The sequence below is a fragment of the Odocoileus virginianus genome, chromosome 15 (assembly GCF_023699985.2).
Source record: "Odocoileus virginianus isolate 20LAN1187 ecotype Illinois chromosome 15, Ovbor_1.2, whole genome shotgun sequence".
NCBI classification, from domain to species: Eukaryota; Metazoa; Chordata; class Mammalia; order Artiodactyla; family Cervidae; genus Odocoileus; species Odocoileus virginianus.
The window spans coordinates 40,870,854-40,888,664 of NC_069688.1; the positions used below are offsets into that span (position 1 = coordinate 40,870,854).

Sequence of the window (17,811 nt, forward strand, 5' to 3'; positions counted from 1 at the left end):
TTAACACTGACCGCTGTTTGCCAATTAGGAACGGGGCGGAAACCCTCGGGAAAGTTCGGTGCCCGCGAAAGTTTTGAGTGTGTTTGACCAATGAAATTGCTTTGCAAACTTGTAACCAATCCACTTAAACCAACTACCAACGGCGTGTGCTCACCCTATAAATTTGTGTAACAGCTTGGGCTCGGGGCTCTCTGACCCCGCACCACTGCGTTGGATGCGGCAGGAGCCCTGACTCAAGTCAGCAATAAACTTCCCTTTTTGCGAGTTGCATTGTCTTGGAGGCCTTCTCTCTTCCCGCTCTGGGATTCGGACATTGGGCGTAACATAGCATGCCAGGCTCCTCTGTCTTTTCTTCTTTTTAAAAATTATTTGTCAGTTTTCTTTATTAAAGTTTCCGTTTGCAAATGAAACAAAAGATACATATTTTTCTAGAACCAATGAATATTTGTTTTCCAGCACAATAAGAAAACAAACAAATCTTGCTAAAGACTGCAAACTTAAAATTTGCTTTAAAAATACCTACGTGGTGGTGGTGGTTTAATTGCTAAGTTGTGTCCGACTCCTGTGACCCCCACGTACTGTAGCCTGCCAGGCTCCTCTGTCCATAGGATTTCCCAGGCAAGAATACTGAAGTGGGTTGCCATTTCCTTCTCCAGGGTAACTTCCCAACCCAGGGATTGAACCCATGTCTCCTGCATTGGCAGATGGATTCTCCACTGTTGAGCCACCAGGGGAAAATACCTATGAAAGAATATTTAAATATCATCATTAGTTGTTGAGCATTAATCCCATAACTGGGAATTAAGTCTTGATAATTTGAGGTCTTGCTTGGGGACTATTCTTGGGAGTGTGCAGTTTAAAGTCCTGTCCTCTGCCCTAGTCTTGGATGGGGTAGGGACGGGGAGCACCAAATGTCAGGTGGGAGGAGCATAAGGGATAGAACCTGATATGTGAGATATCTCTTTTTGGATTGCCTCTCTTTCATGTGTGTGCATGTGAAGTCACATCAGTCATTTCCGACTCTTTGTGACCCTATGGACCTTAGGTTGCCAGGCTCCTCTGACCCTGGGATTCTCCAGGCAAGAATACTGGAGTGGATTGCCATGCCCTGCTCCAGGGCATCTTCCCAGCCCAGAGATGGAACCCGAGTTTCTTATGACTCCTGCATTGGCAGGCAGGTTCTTTACCACTAGCACCACCTGAGAAGCTCTCTCTTTCATGGGGTACAACTAATTCTACTTGCTCTGTGTCAGGACCATTTTGCCCACTTTAAGGCTTCTGATTTGCCTGCTCAGTTCCCAATCACCAGCTTGATTTTTTCATTCTTTCAGCTTCCAACACACCACTTAGTCTCCCAGTTCAAAGCCTGGGTAGGCTTCCCTATTCTGAGCTCCCCAGGTTCTGAAGAGTATCTTGACAACTGATCTCTCATCCTGCCTGGGAGGTAGGGCAGCCCGTGCATACACAGTGTAAGGCTTCCAGATCGTCCCCAACTCAGTTCCCTGACTTTTCATTAAAGGAATGGTTTTTCCTCAAGCACAATCATAGACCTGTTGTCCTGACATTTGTGTGCTCAGTCGCTCAGTCATGCCCAACTTTTTGAGACCCCATGGCCCACTAGGCTTCTCTGTCCATGGGATTTTCCAGGTAAGAATACTGGAGTGGGTTGCCATTTCCTACTCCAGGGGATCTTCCTGATCCAGGGATTGAGTCCGTGTCTCTTGCACCTCCTGCATTGACAGGCAGATTCTTTACCACTGTGCCACCTGGAAAGCACGGTTCTGACATTAATGACTTTTTATTGATGAGCAGCTGTTCATGGCTGAATATGGATCATAAAGTCACATTCATTTCTTGATCAAGCAAAACAAAACCTTACAGCTTATAGAGTGACAGTTTTGAACAGATACATTTGAAAGCAAAGAATTATCTGGAGATAATTCTAATGGATTGATCTACTGATATTTCTGTCCACAGAATTTTGCTTGCTTTCAAAATGGTACATTTTGATATTACGGAAAACCATAATTTATTTTTTAATATACAAAATTACCATTGCTTAATAGAGAAATCAAAAACCCTGAAGCAGCTTTTTAATTTCTTTTTTATTAAAAGAAAATTAACATTCTGTGAAACATTTAAATAAATATTTTTCATCATAGTTATTTCTATAGCATAGCTTCAATTAGTAGTAATTTTTACTGCTAAATACAGGAAGATCCAAGGTTTAAGAATAATTAAGAGTTTACCAGGTCCCTTCAGAAGATGTCTGGATAGGAATGGAGAGAAATCATTTATTAGATTAGACATAATCTAATCATAGATTAGAAATAAATTCATATAAAAAATGGCATGAACTCTTCACTGTTATGTTTCAATAGAGAGGTTTAGCCATGTAATACCCCTTGGCACTGTCCATATTGTTATTAGAGCTATAATATAGTTCAGCTTTATTGAGTTAAGTAGACTTGATTTGAGCAAGTCTGGCAATCTAATGCCATTTATTATTTCTAATGATAAATATGTTGAGATGCATTCAACCAATATAACTTTACAGTTTATAATTTATCCTGTATGTGAATTGAAAACTAAAAAATTAAGTAGGGAAGTAACTAGTTAAGACTTGGTGTTTTCACTGTCCTGGGCCTAGGCTCGATTCCTGGTCCAGGAGCTACGATCTTGCAAGCTGCATAGCACAGCCAAAAAAAAAAAAAAAGCAAACAATACTGAATCAATAATGAAAGCCTAATTGATGCTACAGCATGATATACATTGTGGCTTTGATCTTGAACAAATTTGAGCCATTTCTGCAAAATTAGGTTAATCATTCCTGCCTTACGGATTTTTTTTTGCAAAGTAAGGGGCATAACGTACATGGAAATGTGTTGGAAACAAAGCAATAAAAATCAATGAAAGCTTTTAGGTGTACAAGCCAAGGACTAAGTCCTTCCAGTGTGAGGCGAGTGTATGCTCCTCGGTTCTGTCTCATCACAACAAAGATTTGGAGTGACGGACATTAAAGCCCTCGGTGTGTCACAGCTCTCGGTCTTGGACAGACCGTGTTATAGCTGTCAGGTCTCGAACAGACCGTGTTATAGCTCTTAGACAAATCAGTGTTACAGCTCTATTTTATTTAGAAAATAGCAGGAAAATACATCTTCAAGGCATAAGGGCATGTCGACCCAAAGACGCAAAGAGAAGAGTGCCCCAGCACATGGGGGAGAGACCGACCCCGGGCCCTTTGGCTCCTCTTTTTATACGTCTTTTCCTCTCCCTGGGCCTGCCCTATGTAAATTGGGCTAGCCAGGAGTGTTGTTCTATCTGAGGTCCTCGGATCTTCCTTTGTTCTGTTTTCTCGGGCTTTCCCCTTCCTTATCTTTTAGCCACCGCCGTTCTGGACTGTTTCCTATTCTAACTACCTAACACAAGGAACACAGATGAATTTTCTGTCATTAGCAACTGGAACTAGACATATTTATCAGTAATGTGTTACAAAGGTGAAAAGAGGAGGAAACACTCAGCTTTGAAGCTAAGCTCTGGGTTCACCACCACCCCCCCACCTCCTTTGCTTTAAAGACATGGGGTGAAAGAGCAGTTGTTAGAACAAAAACACCTTCAACCCTCTTCTTCCTTCTCTGGTCTTTTCCTTATTACTTATGGTATATTTTTCTCATAATAGCATCCATTGCCACATTTTGTCCATTTTTTCTTCTCAGTGTCTATTATCTATTATCTTAGCATACCAGGATTATGGTAATAATCTTTGATCTTCTAATTCAGCTTGGTGCTTCACTGCACGATTAATACAAATATTTTTCAAGCACATACTTCTTCATACTAATGCTCCTGATCAAAATAAAGAGAGAGTGGCTGTTGTTCATCAATTCAAATTCACCTTAGGAGGATATGTGTCTTGACTTTTGTTTTTCAATTTCTTAATTTCAAACTGCTGCTCTTGGATCTTTCCCTGACCACCTCTGGCCCTTTAGAATATTAGACCTAGCAATACTTCTTGTTAAAGGGACTTGTTTGTATATGTTGCACATTTCATACAGTGAAAACTACTTACCTCCTCACAATGGAATATGTATTCCTTGCTCTAATTTTTATGTGAAATTAAACCTTTTATAAGTGAGAATTTAATCCATATTATCATCATCCTAGAACTTTCTAATATAAAGAACTTAATTTGTTTTCCCTCTTCCTAGCAAGAATTTACATGTATAAAGGATCATCTGATTAAATACATAAATTATTCTGAAGAAAAACCAAAGGAAAATACTCTTGCCACATAGCCAGACACCCTCAAGTATCTTGCCCAAAAGGAATCATCTTTTTCTGCTCATAGGCACAGGACCCATTACCATGGAAACTGTAACTAGTGGTCTCTAACTGGGTGTGAATTTTATACAGTTATTTGAAATACTTAGGCATCAAGTCAGGATAAAGTACAATTTCTGTAATATATATTTTGGTAGGATGTTTTTTATCTCAAAAATCTTATTGAAGAAAAGTTTCATCATACTGTCTATTCACTTGCTTAATTAAACAGTTTACTCAGCACTTACCATGGGCACAGTGTGTGCTAAGCATGTTAGAGGAGCTGAAATTACCTTAACCGAGAGTAATTTCTCTAGTAAAATCAGTTTGTCATGGGTAAACAGGATTCCTGGAAGAACAGTTTTTCCTAAGAGCTTTTTTAATTTTAGCAAGACCTGATCATAATAACTAGACTGCTATATTAGAGCCTGCAAGTAATGTGGGAAGGGGTTTGTAGCTGGGCAGACTGCCCACAGTATCCAGGTACCCACTGTAACCCCAGACAGCAGGCCCCTTCTTTTTGGTCTTAAACATGCTGTCTGCAGCTACTTCCAGGGAAGGCAAAGTCAGGGGAGATAAATCTGAATGTTTCTTTCACTGGAGCTTGGACACTTCTTTTCAGCTAGTGCCAACCTGAAGAAACTGAAAATGCCTACTAATGAGAATGGTGTGACCCTCCAATGGTTTTCCCAAACCAAATACACCATGGATTCAGGTCACGGGTTAAGCATCTCAGTTTTGGAGGACACACATAATAATTTCAAAGATGTATGTGCTGGGGCTTCCCTGATGGCTCAGTGGTAAAGAATCTGCCTGCTGATGCAGGAGACACGGGTTCGATCCCTGGTCCAGGAAGATCCCACATGTCTCGGCGCAACTAAGCCTGTGTGCCACAAGTGCTGAGCCTGTGCTCTAGAGCCCGAGAGCTGCAACTACTGAAGTCCTTGCTCCCTAGAGCCGGTGCTCTGCAACAAGAGAAATCACCACAATGAAAAGCTCACATACTCTCAACTAGAGTGTAACTCCCACTCTCCACAAGTAGAGAAAGCCCGTGCAGCAGCGAAGACCCAGCACAACCCCAAATAAATAAGGTAAAATTATTGGAAAAAAAGTGACATGTGATGATCTCAAATAATTATCTCAAAATAAAAAGGTTAAAAATATATGTGCAATTTGAAACAATTTTTTTTTTTTTTTTTTGCCCCAGCATTGTCTCTGCCTATCTTCCCCTGTAGGGAGGATGCATTCCCTATTTTCTTGTTCTGCTCACATTTTCCCTGATGAAACCAGGAGACATATCAGTTAGGACTGGGTCTCTGGTCAAGTAGCAATGCAACCCTGAAAGAGCAAAGGCTGGTATTGTCAGGGACCCAAACTCTTTTCAGCTCAGTTCTCTACACCTTCCCCAAAGGGGCTGGCGTTTGCCCTCCTGTTCCGAGGAGGCACCCTGCTCCATGCAAGGAAAAACAGGAAAGGCTGGAGAAAGGCAAAGGAATGCATCACAGGCATCTTTTAAGGTAAGTTTCTAGAATATGCCACAAGATTACTTTTGTTTTCATAACTCACCGTACACAAGTTGGTCACTCCTCACTGCACTCAATGATGAGAAATAGTCTCTTCTTCATGGCACTGTGCCCACCAATGATTCTAATAAGACTTGTATTGTGTTCATTACGTGCTAGGCACTGTTCTGGTGTAATAAGAAGCCTAATGGGCCAGCGACTGACATAATATAGGCAACATTACAGTCATAACAATCATAGGAGTGGCCACCCATTGCTGAGAGCTTACCACCTGTTGGGCATTGTGTTAGATGCCTTATGTATGGTGTAATCAGTCCTTAGATTGGTCCACATAGCAAGGTAGATATTTTCCATATTATACAGGTGAAGAAACTGAAGATAAAGGAGACTAAGAATTTGCCTGAGGGCACAGAGGTGGTAAAACATAAACCTACAATTTGAACAGGAATTTGGACCTAAATATGTTTTTCTAAAAACTCTCTTCACAGTGAAACACTTTCTCCTACTTAGGGAAAAAAGGGAGGCAATTAAATATTGGAGCTGGGATCTGGAGTTAGATTTGAATCTCTGCTTTACTGTTAAAAGCTCTGTGAACTGGGACATTTGATTTAATCTTTTAGGTTTTGTTTCCTAATCCGGAAAAGGGGGTAATAAGTTAATAGTAAAAATGTAAAGAAAGCATCCATGTAGAACACTCAGTGTAGTAAGGATGTGGTAAATCTCTAATTATTATTATTATTATTAGTAGTAGTAGTAGTAGTAGCATTTTAGATAGCACTCTTTAGGATAAAGTGGACAAGAGGTAAAATTAGATGTACTACCCAGAAATCACTGCAATGATCAAAAGGTGATGGAACTTAGAAAAGAGTAGACAGTTGTACAAGATAAATGTTTCACTTATTATCAGAAATACAGGAAGATATTATCACCTCCTTATTCTGTTCCTTACATTGACCAAGATGGGAACATCATATTGATTTACTTTACGAATTTTTCAGATCCTGAAGAAACAATGCTAATATACAAAGTATTTTTTTAATGACTTGCTCAACAGCTAAGTAGCCACTTTTTACATTAAAAGGTATTTTTAAAAATTTAAACAAAAATTTGTAAGGCAGAATTGTTCAGAGAAACTTTTAAGTAGCCAGCTTATGAATGAAGGCTATATAAAGACATATTGCCCATGGATTTTTAACAATTAAGCATTTTAAAAAGTCTTAGTTAAAACTGCAATTTTTCTGGCACAAATAACTATGGGTATGTACTATAATAACTGTTGGAGTAGGAAATGGCAACCTACTCCAGTATTCTTGCCAGTAAAATTCCATGGACAGAGAGCCTGGTGGGCTACAGTTCACAGGGTTGCAAAGAGTTGGACATGACTGAGCGACTGAGCACGTAATCACTATAATAATTTCAGGAAAATTTTTAAAAGCAGACAGCCAGAAATCTAGAGAAATTAAATCAGAAACTGTTTAACAAAGTCTGTGGCTAAGAAGCAAATTTTTAGAAATTCCCTTTACTCTCAAATGATTTGTCTAGAGAAATCCAGTCCTCTTAAAACTGAGTTCCCCTGAGATTATGGTTAATATTTCTATCCTAAACCTTTTCCCCTTTCTTGTCCTATCTCTGCTCCCCTCAGGATTGAGGAATATCGAAGAAAGAGGGGGGACTAAAACCAAGTAGAACCCTGTGGAGTCTTTCCAGGTATAAAAGTCCCTTCATATCCCCCCTTTCTTTTTTGTAGAAGAAACACTTTAGGCTCCGAGGCCTTCCCTATGTTCCAAAGAGCAAACTGGAGAAGTTAATGATAAGAACAGTAGAGTCACAAGACTCCTAGTCTCTCCTGAAGGAATATATAAAACAATCTGATGCATATCTATGAGTTGCTCGGTAAAATCTAAGTCACCCCCACCCAGTGGAGGAGAGCGACTGCATGCTAGCCACACGCACGTACACCCCCCCCTGGAGCCAGACAGCTGAAGACTGAGATTCCTGAAACATCACTGTTACTTCACCACCGGCCAATGAGTCAGAATGTCCATGAGCTGATGAGGCGTCCTGAGACCCTGTTATCTTCATCCTAATTATCTTCCCTAACCCTTGTTTAAAAGTCACTGGGGAGTTCTGAGCTGCCCTTTCTCTTTGCTTGCCACCCTGCAAAGAAACCCTTACTTTGTTGCAAACACCCCCTGTCAGAGTTTGGCTTTCTGTGCCACAGGCCCAGGAGCCCTTGCTCTGTTACATTAGAAAAGTTCTTTATTGAAAATCTATGGAAAATGTTTTAAAAAATCCAGTGAACTGAATACAGCTTGAGGTAAGGAAAGCCTAAAGCTAGTGATCAATTTTGTGGCTTCCACAGTGTTTAGATATGAAGATTTCTGCATCTCTTCCAGAAGCCAAATATAGGAATTTGTTCCTTAGATGTCACAATTGTAGTTCTTGGAATTTAGTTTTCCAAGCAAAAGGAAGTGTTGTGAAATGGAGAGTACATTGGATTTTCATTAGGAAATCTGATTTTTAAGTCTTTCTTGTCAGTCTCTCTCTCCTCCTCCTTTTAGTGGTAGAGTTTTCTCACCTCTCCAGGGTTGGAACTGAGGGAATTATTAGTGTCCTCAATCAACAAGTGGTGTGGTCTCATCACTGCTCTCTGGACACGAAAGCTGTTCCTCATGGAGTGGACTGGCGCTCCAGGAACATCAGATGGCTTCTTCCTTTTTTCTTTTTTTTAATTGGAGCATAGTTGCTTACAGCGTTGTGTTAGTTTCTGCTGTACAACGAAGTGAATCAGACATGTGCATGCATATTTGTTGTTGTTTAGACTCTCAGTCATCGTGTCCAACTCTTTTGTGACCCATATAGTGTAGCCTGCCAGACTCCTCTGTCTGTGGGATTTTCCAGGCAAGAATACTGGAGTGGGTTGCCATTTCCTCGTCCAGAGGATCTTCCTGACCCAGGGACTGAACCCCCAAGTCTCTGCGTCTCCTTCATTGCAAGCAGATTCTTTACTGCTGAGCCACCAGTATCCCCTCCCTTTTGGACTTCACTCCCACCCCCCATCCCACCTCTCTAGGTCATCAACAGACCACAGAGCTGAGCTTTCGGCGCAGGGCTAGCCATCTGTCTGACACACGGCGGTGCCCACAGGCAGATGGCTTCCTGATTTCCCCAAGCTCCGGGCGGCGTTCATACACTGAACAGAGTCTGCGTCTACTAGTCTCAGACATCTCATACGATGGCATCAAAAATGTTGAATAAGGAAGAGCCTTACTACCTCCGAGGAGCTTGCCGTCTTGTGTTTCAGCCTTCGTTCTTAGCCCCACACTTTCTGTCAGAACGCTCTTACTTGGCTAATCTCATGTTTATCTCACCACTTATTTCAGGCATCATCGTCTTCTGCAATCTGTCCCTCACCCACCTCCATTCTCACAGGACGCCTCCCTCCAGCCGTGCCGCTCCACTGTACCCCTCCGGCACCCTACGTCTCTCTCCTGGGTACCACATCACACCTCCTTGTATTGCATATCACCTTTTCCGCTATTATTTCCCCAACTACCCTGCAGACTCTTGGAAGGTGAGGACAGCATTTTACTCCTTTAGTCTTCTCACTAGAATGCCTGTTATCGAGTAAATGTACACAAAGTAAATATATTCAAAAATATCTGGTTTTATTACATGGTAAGTTAATAACTTTTCTGTTCAGCAAGATTAACAACGACCTGGGGTGAGCATTCTAGGGAATGGTACTCTGTAGAAAGTGCTCTGGGACTCGCTGGATTCTCCCAGCTGTTTCACATGCTTCCCGAGTGTCACTTGCTGGATTGTGAATGTCACTTCTCCTTGCTCTCAACACGGCCACAAAGCCTTGATTAGAGTTATTCTTCTAAACTGAGCATTTCCTTTAGACTTTTCTGAGTAGAAAGTGCAATTTTTATAGTATGAGAGCTTTTGGTTAACTTAGCTATGGTAATTTGAGGCTTTTTTGCACTAATTGTCTCTCTTGAAAATAAGTATCTCTTTTGGTGTAATCTTGGGTTGCAGGAGGTCACACTCTTGTAGTGACAGTTTTGAGTGGGAAGAAGGGGTTAGCAGAGGTGTTTGGATTTGTTCAAACAAAGGACACCAGAAAAGCTCTTCTTAGAAGACTGGCCAGGGGTGGCAGACTCAGAAATCTAGCATAATCTAGAATCCCTGGGATTTCTGTGGATCTGAAAAATAGCAACTTTGTCTGAAAAAAGGAGGGGGGGGGGGCAGTTTAAAACATTCTCATTTCTCCAAAATCTTTAGAAATTAAAATGGTTTAGATCATTGGAAATTAGAGCCTTATGAGGATAGAGAAAAACAGATCCCCTGGTACAATATAAAAATTCAGAATGCTTTCAACCTGATCTAGAGAAATTGAGTCAAAACTAGACAGCTCTTTCAACTCTTTATAAAGGATTTTATGGTCTGTTGGGACAGCAACTTGAGGTGGTATATCTGCTTACAAAGCAAATATTTCTAAAAGTTTTAAAAATGAAATAACATACAAACACAAGGAAACAAAAGAAATTTATATTTTGAAGAAATTTGATTTTTGTGATTAAAGCTAAGTAATACATTTTATATATTATAAAAATATTTTTAGCATATTTTCTTGAAAACATTAGACTTTTTATTGGTGTGCAACAAAACAGTTCCTAAATATGCAGTTTCTATATTTGTGTTTTCAACTTGTTCTTCAGAATAGCACTTCAGTTGCTTCCTGAAAAGCAAAACAATACAAACAATTTTTAAGGACATATAGTGTGATTTTAAAATATGTTTAATTAATTTTAACTTTCTTACTATTTCATGGGATGGTTAATAAGACAAAAATCAATATTTCAGAGTTTACCAATTTAAGTTGCTCTTGTATGGAACTGTGGAGAGAGAACAGTGGTCCTTATACATTGTAGTTTTCACATTCAAGTTTTCTTATTTTATTTAGTATAATTTCACAACTCTCTTAAAGTAAAACACTGCTAATTCAGAATGCAAAGTTATTAGAAAAGAAAAATAGAATTTCATCAACAGTCGCTATGATCTGAATATGTGAGTGTGTGCTGTGTCCGACTCTTTGCAATCCCATGGACTGTGGCCCGCCAGCCTCCACTGTCCACGGAATGGCAAGAATACTGGAGTGGGTGGCCATTTGCTTCTCCATGGGATTTTTCCCACCCCGGAATCTAACCTACCCAGGGATCTCTTAAGTCTCCTGCACTGGCAGGCAGATTCTTTACCAATAGCGCCACCTAGGAAACCCCATCTGAATGGGAAAAAAAGTGAAAGTCGCTCAGTTGTGTGTCCGACTCTTTGCGATCCCATGAACCATACAGTCCATGGAATTCTCCAGGCCAGAATACTGGAGTGGGTAGTCTTTCCCTTCTCCAGGGGATCTTCCCAACCCATGGATTGAACCCAGGTCTCCTACATTGCAGGTGGAATCTTTACCAGCTGAGCCACCAGGGAAGCCCCACCTCAAATTCATGTTTTAAAACCTAACGTCCAGTGTGATGGGATTAGGGTGCTTTTGATAGGTGCCTAGGTCTTGAGGGCAGAGCTTCCATGAACGCGATTAGTATTCTTATAAGAGACTCCACAGAACTCCCAGCCCCTTCGACCACATAAATATACAGAGGAAGTCTGTGGCCCAGAAGAGGGCCCTTATTTGACCATGCTGCACCCTGATCTCAGACTTCTGGCCTCCAGAATTGTAAGAAATAAATTCCTGTTGTTCTTAAGCCATTCAATCTTTGGTATTTTATTATAGCAGCCTGAAAGGACTAAGACAGTGTTTAAGTCTTCCCATGTCTTAATTGAAGAATTATGGATTATTTAGTAGCAAAGGGGAAGCTGTTAACTTTTTCATCTGGGAAAAAAGTCCTAAAAAACACCAAGAGCAATATCATTTACCAATGACTTGAAAATAGGGTTTTCTGAATTTTGTAAAATTCCAAAGTTGTAAGATACAGGTAGGGAGAAAGTCAGTGAAGATAATTAGGAAAAAAATGTGTTTAATGAAGAAACACAAAATGTACACATATAATACTACTGTACAAATATAATAATAATAAGCAGTACTTATACTTTGTATTTTAATACTTCTTGGAAGAAAGAAATGAACTTAAGCAGTATCTATCACATTATTATAAAATGGACAGCAAATTTTACTCTTACTAGAATTCTGGGGACAAAAAAACTGACATTAAAATACAATAACTTGTGTGCTGCTCTTTACCTTTGATCCCTCAGCTCCAGACCCATCTTCTCTATTATCTATAAGAGGCAGGGTTGAGACTTTTTCAAATTATGCTTCTCCCTTGACAGCTGGTTTCTAATTAGTTTCTACCAGGAGGAGGGAAGAACGGATTATTTCTTCCTGAAGCCCCAGGCTCCAGTTGTTCTGCCACTCTCCCAGAAAGGCAGCCTTATTGTTTCCCTTCATCCTGACTTTTTTTTTTTTAATTTTAAATTTAGTCTTGGCTTTTAGTACTGAAATACTTCATTCTCCTCCTAAATTATTCAGTTCAGTTAGGTTCAGTCATTCAGTCATGTCTGACTCTTTGCAAGTCCACGGACTGCAGCATGCCAGGCCTCCCTGTCCATCACCAACTCCTGGAGTTTACTCAAACTCATGTCCATTGAGTTGGTGATGCCATCCAACCATCTCAACCTCTGTCGTCCCCTTCTCCAACCTTCAATATTTCCCAGCATCAGGGTCTTTTCAAATGAGTCAGTTCTTTGCATCAGGTGACCAAAGTATTGGAGTTTCAGCTTTAGCATCAGTCCTTCCAATGAATATTCAGTACTGATTTCCTTTAGGATGGACTGGTTGGATCTCCTTGCAGTCCAAGGGACTCTCAAGAGTCTTCTCTAACACCATAGTTCAAAAGCATCAATTCTTCGGCGCTCAGATTTCTCTATAGTCCAACTCTCACATCCATACATGATTACTGAAAAAACCATAGCTTTGACTAGATGGACCTTTGTTGGCAAAGTAATGCCTCTGCTTTTTAATATGCTGTCTTGGTTGGTCACAACATTTCTTCCAAGGAGCAAGCATCTTTTAATTTCATGGCTGAAGTCACCATCTGCAGTGATTTTGGAGCCCCCCAAAATAAAGTCTGTCACTGTTTCCATTGTTTCCTCATCTATTTGCCATGAAGTGATGGGACTAGATGCCATGATCTTAGTTTTCTGAATGTTGAGTTTTAAGCCAAATTTTTCACTCTCCTCTTTCACTTTCGTCAAGAGGCTCTTTAGTTCTTCTTTACTTTCTGCCATAAGAGTGGTGTCATCTGCATATCTGAGGTTATTGATATTTCTCCCAGCAATCTTGATTCTAGCTTGTGCTTCATCCAGTCCAGCGTTTCTCATGATGTACTCTGCATATAAATTAAATAAGCAGTGTGACAATATACAGCCTTGACATACTCCTTTTCCTATTTGGAATCAGTCTGTTGTTCCATGTCCAGTTCTAACTGTTGCTTCTTGACCTGCATACAGATTTCTCAGGAGGCAGGTCAGGTGGTCTAGTATTCCCATCTCTTCAAGAATTTTCCACAGTTTGTTGTGAGCCACACAGTCAAAGGCTTTGGCATAGTCAATAAAGCAGAAATAGATGTTTTTCTGGAAGTTTCTTGCTTTTTCGATGATCCAACAGATGTTGGCAATTTGATTACTGGTTCCTCTGTCTTTTCTAAATCCAGCTTGAACATCTGGAAGTTCATGGTTCATGTACTGTTGAAGCCTGGCTTGGAGAATTTTGAGCATTACTTTGCTAGCGGGTGAGATGAATGCAATGTGGTGTAGTTTGAGCATTCTTTGGCATTGTCTTTCTTTGGGATTGGAATGGAAACTGGCCTTTTCTGGTCCTGTGGCCACTGGTGAGTTTTCCAAATTTGTTGGCATATTGAATGCAGCACTTTCACAGCCTCATCTTTTAGGATTTGAAATAGCTCAACTGGAATTCCATCACCACCACTAGCTTTGTTCGTAGCGATGCTTTGTAAGGCTCACTTGACTTCGCATTCCAGGATGTCTGGCTCTAGGTGAGTGATCACACCATCATGATTATCTGGGTCGTGAAGATCTTTTTTGCATAGTTCTTCTGTGTATTTTTGCCACCTCTTCTTATATGTTCTGCTTCTGTTAGGTCCATACCACTTCTGTCCTTTATTGAGCCCATCTTTGCATGAAATGTTCCCTTCATATCTCTGATTTTCTTGAAGAGATCTCTAGTCTTTCCCATTTTATTGTTTTCCTCTATTTCTTTGATCGTTCACTGAGGAAGGCTTTCTTACCTCTCCTTGCTGTTCTTTGGAACTCTGCATTCAAATGGGTGTATCTTTCCTTTTCTCCTTTGCCTTTCACATCTCTTCTCTTCACTGCTATTTGTAAGGCCTCCTCAGACAACCATTTTGCCTTTTTGCATTTCTTTTTCTTGAGGATGGCCTTGATCCCTGCTCTTATTCAATGTCATGAACCTCCATCCATAGTTCTTCAGGAACTCTGTCTATCAGATCTAATCCCTTGAATCTATTTCTCACTTCCACTGTATAATCATAAGGAATTTGATTTAGGTCATACCTGAATGGTCTAGTGGTTTTCCCCACTTTCTTCAATTTAAGTTTGAATTTGGCAATAAGGAGTTCATTATCTGAGCCACAGTCAGCTCCTGGTCATGTTTTTGCTGACTGTATAGAGCTTCTCCATTTTGGCTGCAAAGAATATAATCAGTCTGATTTCGGTGTTGACCATCTGGTGATGTTCATGTGTCAAGTCTTCTCCTGTGTTGTTGGAAGAGGGTGTTTGCTATGACCAGTGTGTTCTCTTGTCAAACCTCTGTTAGTCTTCGACCTGCTTCATTCTGTACTCCAAGGCCGAATTTGCCTGTTACTCCAGGTATTTCTTGACATCCTATTTTTGCATTCCAGTCCCCTATAATGAAAAGGACATCTTTTTTGGGCATTAGTTTTAGAAGGTCTTTTAGGTCTTCACAGAACTGTTCAGCTTCTTCAGTGTTATTGGTTGGGGCATAGACTTGGATTACTATGATACTGAATGGTTTGCTTTGGAAACAAACAGAGATCATTCTGTTGTTTTTGAGATTGCATCCAAGTACTGCATTTCAAACTCTTTTGTTGACTATGATGGCTACTCCATTTCTTCTAAGGGATTCTTGCCCACAGTAGTAAATATAATGGCCATCTGAGTTAAATTCACCCATTCCAGTCCAGTTTAGTTTGCTGATTCCTAAAATATCGATGTTCACTCTTGCCAACTCCTGTTTGACCACTTCCAATTTGCTTTGATTCATGGACCTAACATTCCAGGTTCCTATACAATATTGCTCTTTACAGCATTGGACCTTGCTTCCATCACCAGTCACATCCACAAGTGGGTGTTGTTTTTGCTTTGGTTCTGTCTCTTCATTCTTTCTGGAGTTATTTCTCCACTGATCTCCAGTAGCATATTGGGCACTGACTGACCTGGGGAATTCATCTTTCAGTGTCCTATCTTTTTGCCTTTTCATACTGTTCATGGGGTTCTCAAGACAACAATACTGAAGTGGTTTGCCATTCCCTTCTCCAGTGGACCACGTTTTGTCAGAACTCTCCACCATGACTGGCCCATCTTGGTTGGCCCTATATGGCACAGCTCATAGTTTCATTGAGTTAATCAAGGCTGTGGTCCATGTGATCAGACTGGTTAGTTTTCTGTGATCAAGGTTTTCAGTCTGCCCTCTGATGGAGAAGGATAATAGGTTTATGGAAGCTTCCTGATGGGAGAGACTGACTGAGGCAGAAACTAAGTCTTGTTCTGATGGGCGGGGCCGTGCTCAGTAAATCTTTTTCTGTTGATGGGTGGGACTGTGTTCCCTTCCTGTTATTTGACCTGGGGCCAAACTATGAAGGAGGTAATGAAGATAATGGTGACCTCCTTCAAAATTGCCTCCTTCCCATGCATGCACTGCTACACTCAGTGCCCTGCAGGAGGCCACTGCCGACCCACGCCTCCGCTGGGTGGGCAACAACTTTCTTAATGGCTGAGACTGTCTTTTGTCCATAGTGGTGCCACGCTGCTGTCTTTATTCAGTAAACATTTTCTGATACTTCAGTATTTGGAGACAAACAGCATGTACCATGCTTACCTAGAGTACGTTCAATGTCACAACTGCAGTCCCAAACACTTCCAGGAGCAGCACTCTTGCCACCAGACAGCGTATCACTGTAGTCACTCTCTGGGCAGCTGTGCCCACCGTGGATGCTCTGCTGTTGCTGCCGCCGCCGCTGCTACTGCCTGGGCTGGAGACAGACTGCGGGGCCAGGCTGAGAGGCCTGGACTCCACCCGAATGGACTCATCCAGGATAAATTCAATCTTAAAACTTTTTCCTGGGGGGGGGGAAAAAATAGCAGTTTTGACTTCCTTTGATTATCTGCTTGTTTTCATACACTTCCAACTGGGTTTTCATCAACTTACAAATACTGTATAGCCCCTAATGAAGTACTTTTGGAAACTGAGTCAAATGAATTGAAATATAAACAAGTGTAGAGAGGGGCTCAGAGTGAGAAGTGTTCTATCCGCTATAGTTAACTTCCCTGGTGGCTCAGATGGTCAAGAATCCACCTGCAATGCAGGGAACCCAGGTTCAATCCCTGGGTCAGGAAAATCCCCTGGAGAAGGGAATGGCTACCCACTCCAGTATCCCTGCCTGGAGAATTCCATGGACAGAGGAGCCTGGTGGGCTACAGTCCATGGAGTCACAAAGAGTCAGACAGGGCTGAGCAACTAACACTTTCACTTTTATCTGCTCATCAGCTATGGACAGGAGGACTCTGGATAGATTTTCTTTCTGGAACCTCAATACCTGCTTCTTAGGGGTTCTCTCCTAGTGCCCAGGACTGGCTGTTTGAAACAAAGGACAGTATGGAAGAGAGCTGAGGGTGCTGAGCCTTGTCTGATCATTGTATAGTTGACCAAGGAGCAATGGGAAGACAGTCTATCACTTTTCTTGTATACGCTTTGTTGTTTTTACAGTTTTACAGTGGTTAATCTACAAACTGGCTAACCAATCTAAAAATCATGAAAAGATGACTATATTTGACCTTCCTTACTGTACAGAAGCAGGGGACTGAAAGCCTACACTTCATGGGAAAAAAGAAAGCAAGAAATAAGGAAGGAAGGAGGAAGGGATGGAGGGAGGGAGGAAGAGAATTAGAAATAACAGATAGACACTCTAAGGGAAGCTTTGAACTCTAAAGGAAAATTTACTGGGTAAAAGGAGAGCACTATTTTGTTATCATGAAAAGTGCCAAAATCTCCATTATTGCTTCAGCACTCCAGTGATCCCAGTTACTTTGGAACACTGCCACTGAAAGTGGTAGTATGAAGACCTTGATCTTCAGGTTGGGTCTTTGCCGCTGGGAACCTTCTGAGTCCACCTTCCTGGGGAGGTGGGCAACCTTCTCTCAGATGGTGTTCTTGTCAAGTGCCTCATAGCCCATAGAAGGGTCCCATCATTTAGGCTGACTGTTGAAACTTACAGGACACTCCAGGTTCTTGCCCCAGAGCACAATGTTGAACTCATTGCCACCAGATTTCCATCAAACTCTAGGTTGAGATATTGCTGCCCAGTAGGAAGATCAAGCTTCTCTCTTTTGGAATGATTTTAGCTTTTGCTATTTAGCTCTTATGAAAAAAAAAAATCCACATTATTGTTAGAATTTCTTTAACTTCTCTGACTCTTTATTTTGGCTTTTTAAAGAGAATTTATTTCTGGCTGTGTTGGGTTTTCATTGCTGTGGTGAGCGGGGGCAACTCTAATTGCAGCGCAAGCGTTTCTCACTGCGGTGGTTTCTCTCGTTGCAGAGCATGGGCTCTAAAGCTCAGGCTCGGTAGTTGTGGTACACAGGCTTAGTTGCTCTGTGGCATGTGGAATCTTCC

General features: G+C 41.2%; 1 protein-coding gene across 2 annotated transcripts in view; it reads right to left on the reverse strand.

Moving 5' to 3' along the window:
- Nucleotides 1-10,381: 10,381 nt before the first annotated feature.
- PKHD1L1 (PKHD1 like 1) overlaps nt 10,382-17,811 on the reverse strand; it is a 166,512-nt gene continuing 159,082 nt past the window's right edge. The window contains exons 77-78 of one of the 2 annotated variants that reach the window (XM_020876376.2): nt 16,018-16,259; nt 10,382-10,587 (exon numbers count right to left, since the gene is read on the reverse strand). In XM_020876376.2, the coding sequence (XP_020732035.2) occupies nt 16,018-16,259 (242 nt within the window). In that variant the 3' untranslated portion in view covers nt 10,382-10,587. Of the gene's footprint in view, nt 10,588-16,017; nt 16,260-16,280; nt 17,557-17,811 lie in introns of those variants that run through there. The other variant, XM_070477243.1, reaches the window with a different exon arrangement.